Source organism: Excalfactoria chinensis, chromosome 4, assembly GCF_039878825.1.
Source record: "Excalfactoria chinensis isolate bCotChi1 chromosome 4, bCotChi1.hap2, whole genome shotgun sequence".
Classification (NCBI taxonomy): Eukaryota; Metazoa; Chordata; class Aves; order Galliformes; family Phasianidae; genus Excalfactoria; species Excalfactoria chinensis.
In genome coordinates, this window is record NC_092828.1 from 50,235,489 (window position 1) to 50,249,977 (window position 14,489).

Consider the following 14,489-nt stretch of genomic DNA (forward strand, 5'->3'; position numbering starts at 1 on the left):
GAATTGGAACGTTTTTTCCAACTGGACCCAGCAGAACATCTCATAGAACCTTTGCATCAATGTGATTTAAACACACCCTTTAATTCTAACCCAGTTATAGTGCAGATAATATTTCAAGCCACTCTCATTTGGTTCCAAAGAAGTTTACATGTTTCAAGTTTTGTTTCAATATTGTTCTTAGATTTCAGTGAAGGAAACATTCCAAACATTAAAAAAAAAATTGCTGTGAGCAAACTGGACTTGGATCTGTTTACTGAACTTGGGTCAAGACTTGGCAAAATTTCTAATTTCACATTAATTTAGAATAGGATCCATTAAGGTCCATCAAGTGCAGTTCTTTTGCATTCACTTGAAGGGTCCAGGAATTTGAGTGAGGCATGGCATTTCAAACGGAGTTTCATTTTTTATTTACTAAGTAAGATACAAAACAGTCCTTTGTAAGACTTGATGTTTGACTACCAAGTCCACTCCTTTTGCTTAAGACTTACTGTTGCATAATAAGATCTTTGTAAAGCTCCTTAACAGTGAGTACAGGTATAGAAAATACTGTCATGACTGCGTTATCTTTCTGGGCAGGGCTTAGTTCTGTACTAACACTAACAACATTTACTTTCACTGGGCCAAAATATTACAAATAGAAAAGTAAGTTATTATTTTTCCCTCAGTCATTCTGAAGCCAGTTTTCTCAAGTAATTTTCTTGTAATAGCTTGGTATATTTCCAGTCTACACCTACATATCACTCTTACAGTGCCAGACACCAAAACTGTGCACTGTATTTGCCACATAAAAACACAAACCACTGGCAGAGAATCAGAAGTAATATGCAAGGAGAAGTATTATTGGCCAATTCTGCAGTCACCGCAGAGTCAGATTGGAGCAGGGAATCGAGCAGCAAGGAACAAAGTAGACATTGTATGAAATTAGCACAGAACTGCTTATTTGCCTGAGATCAGCATGTCACCACCTGAGAGATGTCAGCAGACTCGTGTGTTGTTCAGTGCTAAGTCCATGTGTTGGGGTACCAGGGCAGGTTGCAGTGATTCCTGTCATCTCTTCCCAGATCGAGTACGAACACAGAGCTCCCGAGTGTCGCTTGGGTTTAAAAGAAGGTCGCCCATTCTCAGGGGTCACTGCCTGCCTGGACTTCTGTGCTCATGCTCACAGAGACTTGCACAATATGCAGAACGGGAGTACACTGGTAAGTCAGCGATGCATACAGCCTCCTTATTCCAGCAGTAATTTCAGACATTTAATGTATTATCTCCAGCATGTTTAAATTTATAATTACATAAGGTAGCTTGCTAAAAAAAATGAAGCATTAAGCAGTAATTGAGCTAACTTATTACCCCCTACATCATTTTTCATTTAACTGAATGGGACTTATGATGTATTAAAGAAAGGTTTAATGTAGAACCAGTAAAAGAGAAACCATGGAGACAGCGGGAAGAAGGCTTCAACAGGGCTGAAATGCCCATTTCCATGTTTCCTGGGACAAAACGTTGATCTTGATTTTTTTACATACTTTTTTAATAACTACTTTGGTTTATATCACCTACTACATTAAAATGGAAATAAATAAATAAATAATAGTGTGGCCAGCGGGTTGAGGAAGGTGATCCTCCCTCTCTGCTCTGTCCTGCTGAGGCCACATCTGCAAATCTGTGTCCAGTTCTGGGCTCCTCAGTTCAAGAAAGATAGGGAACTGCTGGAGAGAGCCCAGTGGAGGCCCACAAAGATAACGGGGACCTGAAGCATCTCATGTACAAGGCTGGGTCTATTCAGCCTGGAAAATACAGATTGGAACTAATAAATGCTTGTAAGTATCTAATGGGCAGGAGTCAAGTGGATGGGGCCAGGCTCTTTCCAGTGGTGCCTAGGTGCAGGACAAGAGGCAACATGCACAGATTGGAACAAAGGAAGTTCCATGCAAACACGAGAAGAAAACTTTACTTTGAGGGCAAAAGAGCAGCGGAACTGGCTGCCCGGAGAGGTTGTGGAATCTCCTCTGGAGATACTCAAGATCTCTCTGGATGCCTTCCTGGGCGTCCTGCCGTAGGGAAGCTGCTTTAGCAGTGAGTTGCACCCAGTGATCTCCAGAGGTCCCTTCCAACCCCTGCCATTCTATGAATCTGTGAAACAAAGGATTTCATTTTTTCTCCACAACTTCTAAACAGGGTTTTGAAAGCTGTGGATTTCATTCCTGCTTGGGATGAGGATAAAGTCTGCAAGCCTTGCTATCCGTTGTAACATACATGCTTACTTTACACTTCTCCATTCTGAACTCCAGCATTCACAGCAAAGGTTCCACAAAAGATAACAGAAAGACTAGCTGTTTCTCAGTGTGTACTGGGTGATTTCTGTTCCCTGCATACTCTTGCTGTGACCATACAGCTGGAGTAAACATGAGGAAAAAGCAAACTTCAGGTCTGAATAATCTTCACTGTTGTGATTTGAAGTAATTCACAGTGCAGATCCTGTTACCAAACAGATTATCTGCTTTCTTTTAATGACAACTAAATTTGCCCTGTTTCCAGGGTCTGACTTAATTGAAAAGTCAACCAACAACAACAAAATATGTATTTTTAGCTGAGCTTTCTTCCTAAGATTGGCTGGTTCTGTTGTTTTACTGCAGAGTACGTCTGTATCAGCATCTTTTTCTCCACTGAGATATTCCCAATGCCCATTTTAGTTGGAGCTAACACAATAAGCGTCCTGCAACACACACAGTGCTAACTTCCCCAAATCCTTATGCAGCAGTAACATGACTTGCTGCTTTGCAAATCATCCTGAGGGGGCATGAAACACCATGGCAGCATGTTATATGCCCCACTACCCCTAATTAGGTACCTCGTTAACCTACTGCAGTCCAAAAATCTTCATCTGAGCACAGAGTTTTCACTGGTTTAGCTCCCTGCCCACGGTGTTATGGACCACACTGCTTGTTTCAGTTTAGGTGATACACCTCTATAACTGCTCCTCTCAGCACTGGTACAAGAAACATAGATGTTTACACTTTGTGTTTCTATTTACGCTGTCCAACAGAGCAATGGAAGAAATGAAATTGCAGACCTCTTGTGATAATGTGTAAATTGCACAAAAAGAAAGCTTACGAGTAATTTGCCAGATGCTGATGCTGACAGTGCCAGGGCAAGGTAAAACACACAGGCTAGCATTTCAGGCAACTTCTAAGACTGGTTTGAGAGGGTTACTCTAACACTCCTTTCTGACAGGTTTGCACACTAACTAGAGAAGACAATCGTGAAATTGGCCAAACACCTGAAGATGAGCAGCTCCACGTGCTCCCCTTATACAAAGTCTCTGATGTGGATGAGTTCGGAAGCACCGAAGGCCAGGAGGAGAAGAAGAGGAATGGCAGCATCCAGGTCCTTACCTCCTTTCGTCGGAAAGTAAGGATGTTAGCAGAGCCGGTTAAGACGTGCCGGCAAAGGAAGCTAGAAGCAAAGAAAGCAGCTGCAGAAAAGCTTTCCTCCTTGGAGAATGGGTCTAGCAAAGCTGAAAGAGAAAAATCTGCTGCAGCACGCAACAAACAAGGCAACTCTGAGGCAGCAGGTCATGCAAAGCAGCTAGCAGGTAAGCACGTGAATCTGTTCAGGGTCTGAATCTACAGTGGTAAGCTTCCTAGAAATTACAACCATTTACAGTGAGCCTCAAGAAAAGCACATGAGCATTTTAAATAAAAAGCAAACAGAACTCTTGAATGTAAATATCAATATTGTATATCTGTAAATGCCAGAATGCCAAATTGTGGTCAACTCTGGAGAATGAAAGAAAGAAAGAAAGAAAGAAAAAAAGACGTACCAGAAATCCTTTATGGTTGGATAGCTAACCCCTGTAGAAGTCAGGTGCTTCTAAACACTCCTTGCCATCCAGTGTGTTACATAGTGTGTTAAAAATCTTTAAACAACTACTGGTGCTAGAAGCCATGAAGAGAAGCATGAGTTGTTACTGCCAAAGAGCAACCTACACCACTCACTGTCGCTGCTGTTAAAGAGAACCTCATAACAGGAGTGGATTCTAGCCTAAGCTAACCTCTTTGCCAGTATTTGTATACTCTGCTTCAAGACTAAAAAAGCAGAGCGGGTGTTTTCATTGCGGACAAAACACACTTAACAATTGCTGGCAGTTTTCATCACTAGATCTTAGAATCCTGGACAAAGGAGTTCATCACTATTGTTACAGCAAATTCCACCAAGAGGAATGAAGTGATAAATGCAGGGCTACCCAGAATGTCCTGAGATACCTATGAACAGAAGTCAGCTGCCCTGTGACAGAGTTTGAACTGTTAAATTATGCCACTGCACTTGAATGAATGATGTATTTTTCCTCATGTCTTCAGTGAATCTCACTGGTCACTAAACCATTATCACTGCCAGTGAATGTCACCATTGTTTTTTTCATGAAGCTGGAGACATTTTTGAGACAGCTCTGTTAATGCAGATGTAGAATTATTTATTTATTAATTCCCGGGGAAAAGAAGGTCACCTTGTGCGTGGCTGTTTGTGAGCACTTTGATGCTCCATTTCATGCACTACTTAAATGATGATTCAACTCTTCAGACTTTGTGCATGTGACTCCAAACAGATTGCACGGTTCTCTTTTCTCCTTTGCAATTAGCATCTGATCTCGCTGGACACATGCCAGAAAAGAAGAGTAGCCTTAGTATTTATTCAGCTTCTTAAGGCATGGTATTTGAGATATGAGCATTGATGTATCATATGATACACTTTTCTTAGGAATATCAGATATATTTATCGAGAAGATTGTATAAAGTGTTCATTTAAAAAAAAAAAAAAAAAGCTTGTTTCTTCTTTTCACATCTACAGATCTTTTACGTCTTTCAGGACCAGCGACACAACAACAGCAGCAGCATCCACAGCGTACTCTCGCTAACAACCCTCAGTCAAATGCTATTAACACTTACTCGGGTTCAGGTTCTGCAAATCTGTATGTAAGGTTGCCTAATCCAGCCAATGCTTATCCAAGCTCTTCATACACTTCAGATCCCTACGGAGGTTCTGGTCCCATGAACCTCTATGCCACCTCATCACAGCCTGCGGGGTCTTATTTGAATTCTTCCAGTCCCATGAACCCTTATTCTGGATCATTAAGTCAAAATAACCAATATCCACCCTATCAATGCAATGGAAACATACAGATGGACAACTGCCCCTCTTATCTGGGCTCTTACCCTTCCCAGCATCATCAGCACATGGACTTGTATAATTGTCAGAGCCAAGACCCTATGTCCAAACTAAGCCTACCACCCATTCAAACATTATACCAGCACAGGTTTGGGAATAACCAGAGTTTTGGTCCCAAGTACTTGAATTACGGAAACCAAAATACGCAGGTAGACTCTTTCAGTAATTGCACCATTAGACCAAATGTACACCACATAGGGTCTTTTTCTTCTTACTCCACCCACGAGGCTGACGGTCATTTTATGGAAGTTGCCTCAAGGTTAAAATCTAATCTGAGTAACCCAAGCATGGACTATGCCTCCATGAGTAAAACCACTGAACACCATCATGGGCACCCCCCTCCACATTTAGCACGTGACTACCATTCTGCTTCGAGTATGTTTAGCGGTCCTCCTAATTCATTGCATCTCCAGAATAAGGATAGCGAAATGATTTCGCATGCAGTAAATGGCTTGTCTAACACGATTCCAGGTCAGAACCACGATAGGACTACACCCCAAGGTGGTTTAGATAAAACAGATGTGCTGAATCCTGAAAAAGCTGAGGATCCCGATGAAGTCTGGTCAGATAGTGAACAGAGCTTCCTGGATCCAGAAATTGGAGGAGTGGCAGTTGCTCCATCTCACGGGTCAATTCTCATAGAGTGTGCAAAACGTGAGCTCCACGCAACGACCCCCCTGAAAAACCCCAACAGGAACCATCCCACCAGAATATCCCTTGTCTTTTACCAGCACAAGAGCATGAATGAGCCAAAGCATGGGCTGGCTCTGTGGGAGGCAAAGATGGCTGAGAAGGCAAGAGAGAAGGAGGAGGAATGTGAAAAATACGGTCCAGACTACGTGCCTCAGAAATCTTACGGCAAAAAAGCAAAGCGAGAGCCTGCTGAGCCACACGAACCCTCAGAACCAACGTACCTGCGCTTCATCAAGTCTCTTGCACAAAGGACACTGTCGGTCACCACGGACTCCACAGTAACTACATCTCCATATGCCTTTACACGGGTTACAGGGCCTTACAACAGATACATCTAACTTCACACCTTTGTTGGTTACCTCATCTGAAAAAAACAACCCGTCAAGTAGGGTAGTCGTCGCTTAGGTTTTGGGGAAGGCGAGGGTGGAGAAGAAAACAGTGTTTTTATTAAACTCATTGGTGGAAAAGGCCTCGGCACACCAGCAAAAAGAGGTAATCCCCCTAGCGCACTTATTTTCCACTGATTTTTAAGTGGTCACAGATGGCATGTAGGAAACAAGACCAAAGCATCCTATGCAAAACCAGAAACAAAACAAAACAAAGTGTTTCATGATTTACATTTGAAAACACTGGCCCAGTTGCTGAAAGAGATAATCTGCAAATGGAATTTTTCCTTCTTACAGTTCTGCACATCTGCGACCACTTTTAATGACATCAAGTTTGCGTAGTCATGGAACAGGAGCAAAAAAATTCCTATAGAAAAGAAAATAATACTGTAGTATTACGACTGCAGGAATCTTAAAATAACATCTGGTGCTGAATCTACGATGTACTGAAATACTGGAATGACGGCTTTTTAACACGCAGTTTTTACTGTAACATTATTAGTCTCTTTAATTTTATTTAATGAAGTAGATAACGTATAAAACGTAACGAATAGTCAGCAAAACACTGAATTTGTTTGGATATTCTAAAAACCATGGTGCTATCTAAGAGAACGGTGTCTTTATTTTAACAGTCAAACAGTTAATGCCTTTATAACAATTGAAACGTCAATGATGTATTCAAACGTTCTTCAACAACAGGGAGGACCTTTTCATTCGTGTATGTATTGAATTTACCTGGTGTTAAAATAAGCTTACTTTTTAACGTATGGGAATTACGAGGACCTCTGGATGTTGCTCATCCAGTCAAGTCCTGGAAAAGGACAATAAAATAGAGAGAGAGAGATGATATTTTTTTGTTTTTAAATAGTGTTTCAAAAGCACTTTGTCTACCTAAGCTTGGCAACTTGATCAACGCTGAGGTACTGAGACGTTAAAAAAAAAAAAAAAAAAGAAAAAAAAAAAACAAAAACAAAGAGTTTACTTTGATTTTAAAATGCAAAGATAATTTTTTTAAGATAAAATAAAATTTAAAAAAAAAAAAAGCTTTTAAATACTTTTGTTTTAGCCATGCATCTGCTAGTGGGCTACATATCCATTTTTAATACAGTCAGTTATGGTAAAAATGGGGCTTACTGGATATAAGGGAATACTTCAGTACACAAAACACACGTTTTTCTGGTGCTCATCTCACACAGCTATACTGTAAACTGTTTTCTACAATTATTATGACAAGTTCATTGCTCAACTATGTACAGTTTTAAGGAAAGAATTTTATATTAACCACAGGTAATAATTAGCAGCATGCGACAGACTACAACTAGTTAGCTTGGGCTTCTGCTGTTTTTAAAGACCTGTACGCTCTTCAACTATTGAATGGCAGATTGCTTTTGTGTTGATAATTATGTACATTGTGGTGCAAGTCATTTCCCGGTGCAAGCATCCTCTTTTCCAGGAAGATTGAACAGACCGATGCCTACACAAGATGAATGAAACAGGGTTAGTTCTGTGTGATTCCGTTGATTAAATAGAAAAAAAAAATAGGCAGCTGGCTTGCTGTGGTGGTTTTAAATCATTAATTTCTATTAAAAGAAAAAAAAAAAAAGCAGGAGAGTTGTATAGTAAATTAAATTGTAAACAAGACTTTTTTTAACGCAATGCTTTAGTATTTTAGTACTGTAAAAATATTAAATCTATATATATTTGGGTTTTGAGCTGAATTCACATCATGGTGCTACTCAGCCTGCTACAAATATATCATAATGTGAGCTAAAGTACATTAAAAGGTTTGAGTGATGTTCCTACTTGTCATATACCTCAACACTAGTTTGGCAATAGGATATCGAACTGAGTGTGAAAGTTTATATATTGTACACCATCTTTTTTTCTCCCCCCAATAGCCTTTAAAAAAACAAAACAGAACACAAAACTAAACAAAAAACAAAAAAACAAAAAAAAAACCTCTCTCAATACTTGACATTTTTTGCAAGTATAACTTGAACTTCAGCTTATTTTTTCTTTTTTTTTTTGGTTCTAAAAATTCAGGGATATTTCAACTCATGTTCTCCTATGCCAACGCGTCACCTGTGTGTATGTAAAGCTGTCGTAGGTTTAAATATATTATTCTTGGGTTTTTTGTTTTCTCTTTTGTTCCGTTCCCCATTTTTTTTCCTCCTTCGGGGATGTGATGCTTTTCCCTTTTAAATCCCTTCCTCTGATTTCTCTCGTACATGTATCGATGTAACTGAAACTAATTTTGTACATCTGTTAGCTCTTTTTTTATTGCGGTGAAAGCGTTTAAGAGATTTAGAATGTTTTGCCTGTTTCAAACGAATAAACGAAAGTAGAATGCACTGAGCTGATTAAAGGGAAAAAATGTAAGGCAGGGGTTTGGCAAGTGACTGTTTGCTAGAGTTTTTCAAGTCACTCTCTAAAGAAGGCTTCTCGGATACTGTAATGAATGAGAGTATAAAAAGGTACAGTCTGTACAAGGGCTTCCCTAAACACACAAACCTCCACGTCCCAGATATGTCTTGTGCAATATACTGTAAGATTAACTTCGGTTGACAGAAATTTTATCTAAGAGAATCACAAGCTAATAACGCAAGGAAATCAAAGGAGGCCTTTGGGTTTAATGGTCAAATATTTATTATGGCAATTTTGCTCTTTTTTTTTTTTTTGTTCATTTCTTTTTAATTCTCAGTCTGTGACTTTACTCACTGCATTGAAACAAAAGTTTCACCTTTTTTTAATGATTTTTTGTTTTTAAATGATGGTTACGTGTCAGATTAATTAAACCATAAATCTTCACCCGTGGGTGATTCTGTATTATTCATCCAATCCATAGCAGATGTTTGGTTAATAGGCCGTGCACCGTCATTTGCCAAACTGCTGGCAGCAAGAGCGGGGAGCTTAGCTGGCAAATCACTTCTGTATTGTAAATACCCAAACTGTAACTTTTGGTGTACAGAACCCTGCCTCAGTTGGAACGAATGACAGAGCGGACGTAAAATTGCTTGTATAGGATTATCAGGTTGACTATAGCCATACTTGAAGATGCTTCTGAGTGGTGTCAACTTTACTTGAATGAATTTTTCATCTTGATTGACGCACAGTGGTATAAAGTTCACTTCTAAAGCTAGTGGTTAACTTGTGTAGGAAACTTTAGCAGTTTGACACTAAGGTAAATGAACTTCTGTGTGCATTTTCTATGCTTATGTTCTCCTTTTTTTTTTTTTTTTAAGAAAAAAAAACAAAAGCAACTTTAGTTTCATTCATTTTCATGAAATGTTTGGTATGTCTATAAAAAGAATCCGAGGATGGTTATAAATACTGTAAGTATTGTAATGTAATGCAGGTTATTTGAAAGCTGTTTATTATTATATCATTCCTGATAACGCTGAGATGTGGGTGTTTTTAATAAAATTTATATTTATTTAATGCACTCTAAGTCTGTCTTACAGAACCTTGTCTTTCCCTGCTGCTTTTATCAGATAACAACAGGAGCGTGCTCAAATGGAAAGCTCTGGTGCCAACCGCAGCCCAGGAGCCCCACAGGGCACGACAGCACTGACAGGGCTGGGGAAGCTGCCAGCCTGGAGAGATTAAAACAGCACTGTGGGTAACAAACTGCATACGTCAGCAGTTTAGAAATTGAACGCACTGACCAATATATCGGGGGCAAACCCTTTCCTGATTGCCAGCAGCAGCAGGCTCAAACCGCTCAGCAAAGCAGCATACACCACACTAGTTTAGCCACCTCCATCCTTCTGCGCCGAAAAGCTTAAATGAAATGCACCATTAGAGACCCTCAAACAGGACACCCGGGCATCGTGCTTATTCCTAGTCATGCTTTGACTCATGCCCGCTGGCCTCCCCCTCCTCACGTTTGTGGATGCAGAGGAACTTGGCACATTCACTGCTGGAATTTCCCTGCTGCTCCAATAACAGCACCTGGCCAAGGGCAGAGGCAGGGCAAGGGAGTGTTAGGGGCTTTGCTGGGTGTGTTGGCAGACTTCTCCCTACCCCCTTGTGCATTCTTCAATTTCAAATTACTCCAAAAAACCCAGCAGGATGCTCTAGAGGAAAGAACTAAGAAACAACAAAATGATAAAAGCTCAGCATCCATGTATAATCTAAGTCAATAAGCAGCTCTCCCCATTATGGGTCCTGACAGATGTGCTGCTAACAGAGCAGGCCTCCCTGGTAAGCCAGCAGTGCACTCCTAGCCAAGGCTGAGTCCAATCTGCAAGGCAGGGAACTTGGTGACTTGCACACTGTGCGACAGTCATCACACTCCAGACTCACTGAAGCTTGCTGATAGTCTAGCAGCACCAAGTTTAAAGTTGGTAGTTATCGCATCTCAGCAGTGATTTAATTGTCTGCTACCCAACTCACACAGTAACATTTTCTTCCAGAAGAACACACACCTGTCAAATTCCTGCTACAGTCAACTTTTGTTCCCCAGCTCAGCTTATGTATTAAACAGATCCCTTTACTTTAACCTGTAAATGATTCCCTAAGTTAGTTTAATTAGGGCAAATACTGTACTAGGAATGATTCTCACAGAGCATAAAGTCAGTTGGCTCTGTTTCACTTGCCTCACCTCTCACCTGCAAAAGGAGTAACTGCTACATATGAAGTCAGCTCAAAAAGCTCAGCTGATCAAAAAAACAATAAAAATCCTTCTGTTTAGAGGGGAAAAGCAAACTTACACTGAGGTAAGAAACTGAGAAAGAAGTTGGGAGAGGTCTGTTAAATATTGATCTTCCTTCCTTTATAGAATCTTTATAGAATCACAAGGTTGGAAAGGACCTACAAGATATCTAGTCCAACCGTCCCTCCTTTACCATACCTACAGTAAAACCACTAATCTCCTAGCTCCCTGGTCAGAGAAACTTGGGGCCTGAAGCTCAGTACCCCCATCTCTGCTCCTTTCAGATGTAGGGAAAAAACCTACAGTACCACTCATACCCAACAGAGCATTTTCCCTTCAGTCAGTGCTTTGAGTGCTTACAACACTGATGTTCAGGTTCTCTCTGCCTGAGCTAAATCAGAGCATCACTTTGCAGGATGCAAAAGCCTTACAACGTCCTGGGGAACATATAGGCACATCATTCCCCTCCTCCCACATTCTAAAATACTTCACTTCACAATACATACACTGCGTGACGGAGCAGGGTGTGGGAAAGCCTACTGTTCCACTGCACTTTACAAATGGGGTTTAAACCTCAGCAAACATGCACTGCTGTTGGAGGAAGCTGTGAGAGGGCTCCATTTTTGCCTTCAAGATCCAGCCAAACTCATCAAGGTGAGCCCACTCCATTTGCTGCATCTAGCATATTAAGCACTTCATCTCCATAGTTTGTCACAGGAGGAAAACTATCACAGGGTAAGCACACATCCTTCTTATGTCACAGAGGCATTGCATGCACTCATCAGTCACTGCTGAAAACCGAGCCCACTGTCAGGCAGTAACAGCTTGCAATTGTGCTTTCTTTTAGCTTCCACCACATTAGCAAGAGGAACCTCATCGGATTTTCAGGCGTAATCATCCCCCTCTTATTTTCTGCTCCTGTTGTGATTATTTGTAGAAATGACAGCACCATTATCTTCCTGTATGTAAGCCTTCACACAGGCCACTTTGGTAAAGAGATTTAACTGGAGGGGATGGTTTAAAGTGCAGTCTGCTCTGAAAAGGGATGGGGAAAGTGGCATCCTGGGGCTCCCAGTCTGCATCTCAATTATCAATGTATCTACCATGCCTCATTTAGAAGGACGTGGCACTTCCCCATCCCTCCTGCTCCAAACGCAGGCAGCAGTTTTCCTGTGAGCAGCCCATCTCCCCAGCTGCTCAGTCCAAGCTCCACTGACATTTGCACAGCCATTAAGTCAGTCAGACAGGGGGAATTTGGGCCTAATTAATGGGATTGAATGCTTTGCTATAAACAGAGGAAAAGTTGGCGTGGGGGCAGGTGACAGATGTCCAGCAAAGGGAAAATATCTATTAGCTGCTCCCTCCACTGCCACCCCCAGCACATTTGTTTCGCATGACAGCTCTTCAGCCCCAGTTTAAAGCACCCAGACTATGTTCCATCTCTGTTGGAGAATCTCTGTGGCAGCATACTGAAAGGGCCCGTATAAGGAAGAATTTTAAAGCTTGTCTGCTCTGCAAGAATTTAAGTGTCTTGTTATTGGCAACCCTGAATAATCTCCCCTCCAAATGCAGCTCTGCTGTTAGCACTCCCCATACCAGAAGCATGCCTTTTTTCAGAGGGCTGCAGTTTGCAGGCACCCTCAGGCAAGCTGCACAAGTTCCCCAGCTGGGCTGTTCCAGGCAAGAAAGGGACTGAGGCTGTCACACAACACAGACCAGCCCCACTGAAGGCACCAACCTTTCTTCTGCCCAGAACCCCAGGGAGAAACACCAGTCGGTCCAACAGCAACACATCAGGAACCACCGCCTGCATCAGGACCACCACCACTATGAGGAGGTGTTCCTCTCCCACAGGGAAACCAAAAGCACATGGAAAACGCTCTTCTGTTTCACATTTATATATAATGTGCTGTGGAACTACTCACGTACATAACTAAGTACCCACGTTGCTGATGCTTGAGCAGTTGAGAATATTAGAAGCCATTTTCTTCCTGAAAGAAGTTCACTGCCTGTCAGTACTCACCAGCTACACGTGGCTATTAGATTTTCCTGCAGGTAGATCTCTACAGCATAATTTATGAACTTTCACGCAAGGAAAACCACTGCCCTCTTTCAGAAGAGGTTCCATGTTATACCCTGTGCTGATAAAAACAAACCAAAGATAAGTGCTATTTGATGCCTGTCCGCTTGCCACTGAAGCGAGGACTAAGCAGTGAGCAGACACTGACTGAACCAAGGAGGGCCCAAGGGCTAGAAACATGCCAGACAGCACTCTGATCAAACAGTTACAGATAAGGAAAGACATTATATGTTACACGTGACCCCTTGCCACAGAGACTGGAAGGATCCTCTGCCCACCAAAGTTGCAAATGTTTTCCAAAAAGACAACCAGGTTCCATTTGGGAAGTACAGTCACTGCTTTTAAACTACAGCCAACAGAGATAGAAGCCTTCAGTACAAAAGGTGAGGGATAGAGTCCAAGAGATCCCCACGCTGGAGGAATGAGAGCACTCCTGCCACTCAGTTTAAATTACAATAATATATTGGCTGGACCAGAGGGAGAAAACTACGCCTAAGGGGAAGCATGACTTTGTAGTAAGCTCCACTGCCTGTTCTCATTTCTGCTTATGGATGTGATTTTAATGTTAAAGAGCACATGAAAGACAGAACTCAGTGACAGAGCTTGACCCCAGCCTCCCTCTTCACAGGCAGGCACCTTCCCTACTAGGCTCTCCCCTCCTCCAGCTAAGCTTTAAAAGTGGCCAAAGCAAAGACATGATGTTCGTTGGAAGCTCAGTTCTCTGGAACAATGAGCATGTTCTGATCACAACTTAGGCACAGGAACACTGTTTTGGGGTCAGGTCATACTTCTTTATGAGCCGGGCAGTGGGAATCCTATTCTGAGCAATCCAGGGCAAGAATGAAAGCAAAATGCAGTTGCTTGTAGATGTCACAGAGATATATCACCTGCAGGGGCAAGTGAAGAGAGAACACACAGATAGCAGTTACAGACTTGATCATCTAACTCTGCTTAGAACGTGCTTAAGGCACCTTGTTTTGTTACTGGGTTTCTAGGTCACAGTTCCCTTGCACCAGTCTGCTCCAAACCAGACAGGAAGGCTGTAACAGCAAACACATCAACAATTTAGGTGTTTGGATACTACAGTAACAGGGCCTGAAGTGTGTAGCTTGAACTGAAAGAGCTCAATTGCTTTTTCCTGCTGCTGTCATTGTCCTTCTTTCCTGCTTCACGCTCCCAGCCCTTATGAGATAAGCCCTGTTTGAACGCTTGGCTTTTCTGCTTCTTTCCCTTAAAAACAACTCCGTTAGAGAACCTTGCCATTGCCAATGGAGTTCATAAAAAATAAAAGAAAAAAGAAAGGGAGGGAGAGCAGAAAGAAAGAGACAGCTTTCTATAAAACCTTGCAGTTCATCTAGCCCATCTCAAAGCAGGTATAGACAAGAATAGCTGCTCAGCGTGCATGGAAAATTGTTTTACTAAATGTGGAAGGAAAAGCATTGATTTAATCTCA

The 14,489-nt window shown here is 41.7% G+C and overlaps 1 protein-coding gene across 1 annotated transcript in view; it reads left to right on the forward strand.

The window, feature by feature from the left end:
• Positions 1-7,819, forward strand: part of TET2 (tet methylcytosine dioxygenase 2) — a 68,358-nt gene extending 60,539 nt beyond the window's left edge. The window contains exons 8-10 of the mRNA XM_072335878.1: positions 1,062-1,199; positions 3,232-3,592; positions 4,846-7,819. Of these exons, the coding sequence (XP_072191979.1) occupies positions 1,062-1,199; positions 3,232-3,592; positions 4,846-6,254 (1,908 nt within the window). The 3' untranslated portion in view covers positions 6,255-7,819. The remainder of the gene's footprint in view (positions 1-1,061; positions 1,200-3,231; positions 3,593-4,845) is intronic.
• Positions 7,820-14,489: the final 6,670 nt, after the last annotated feature.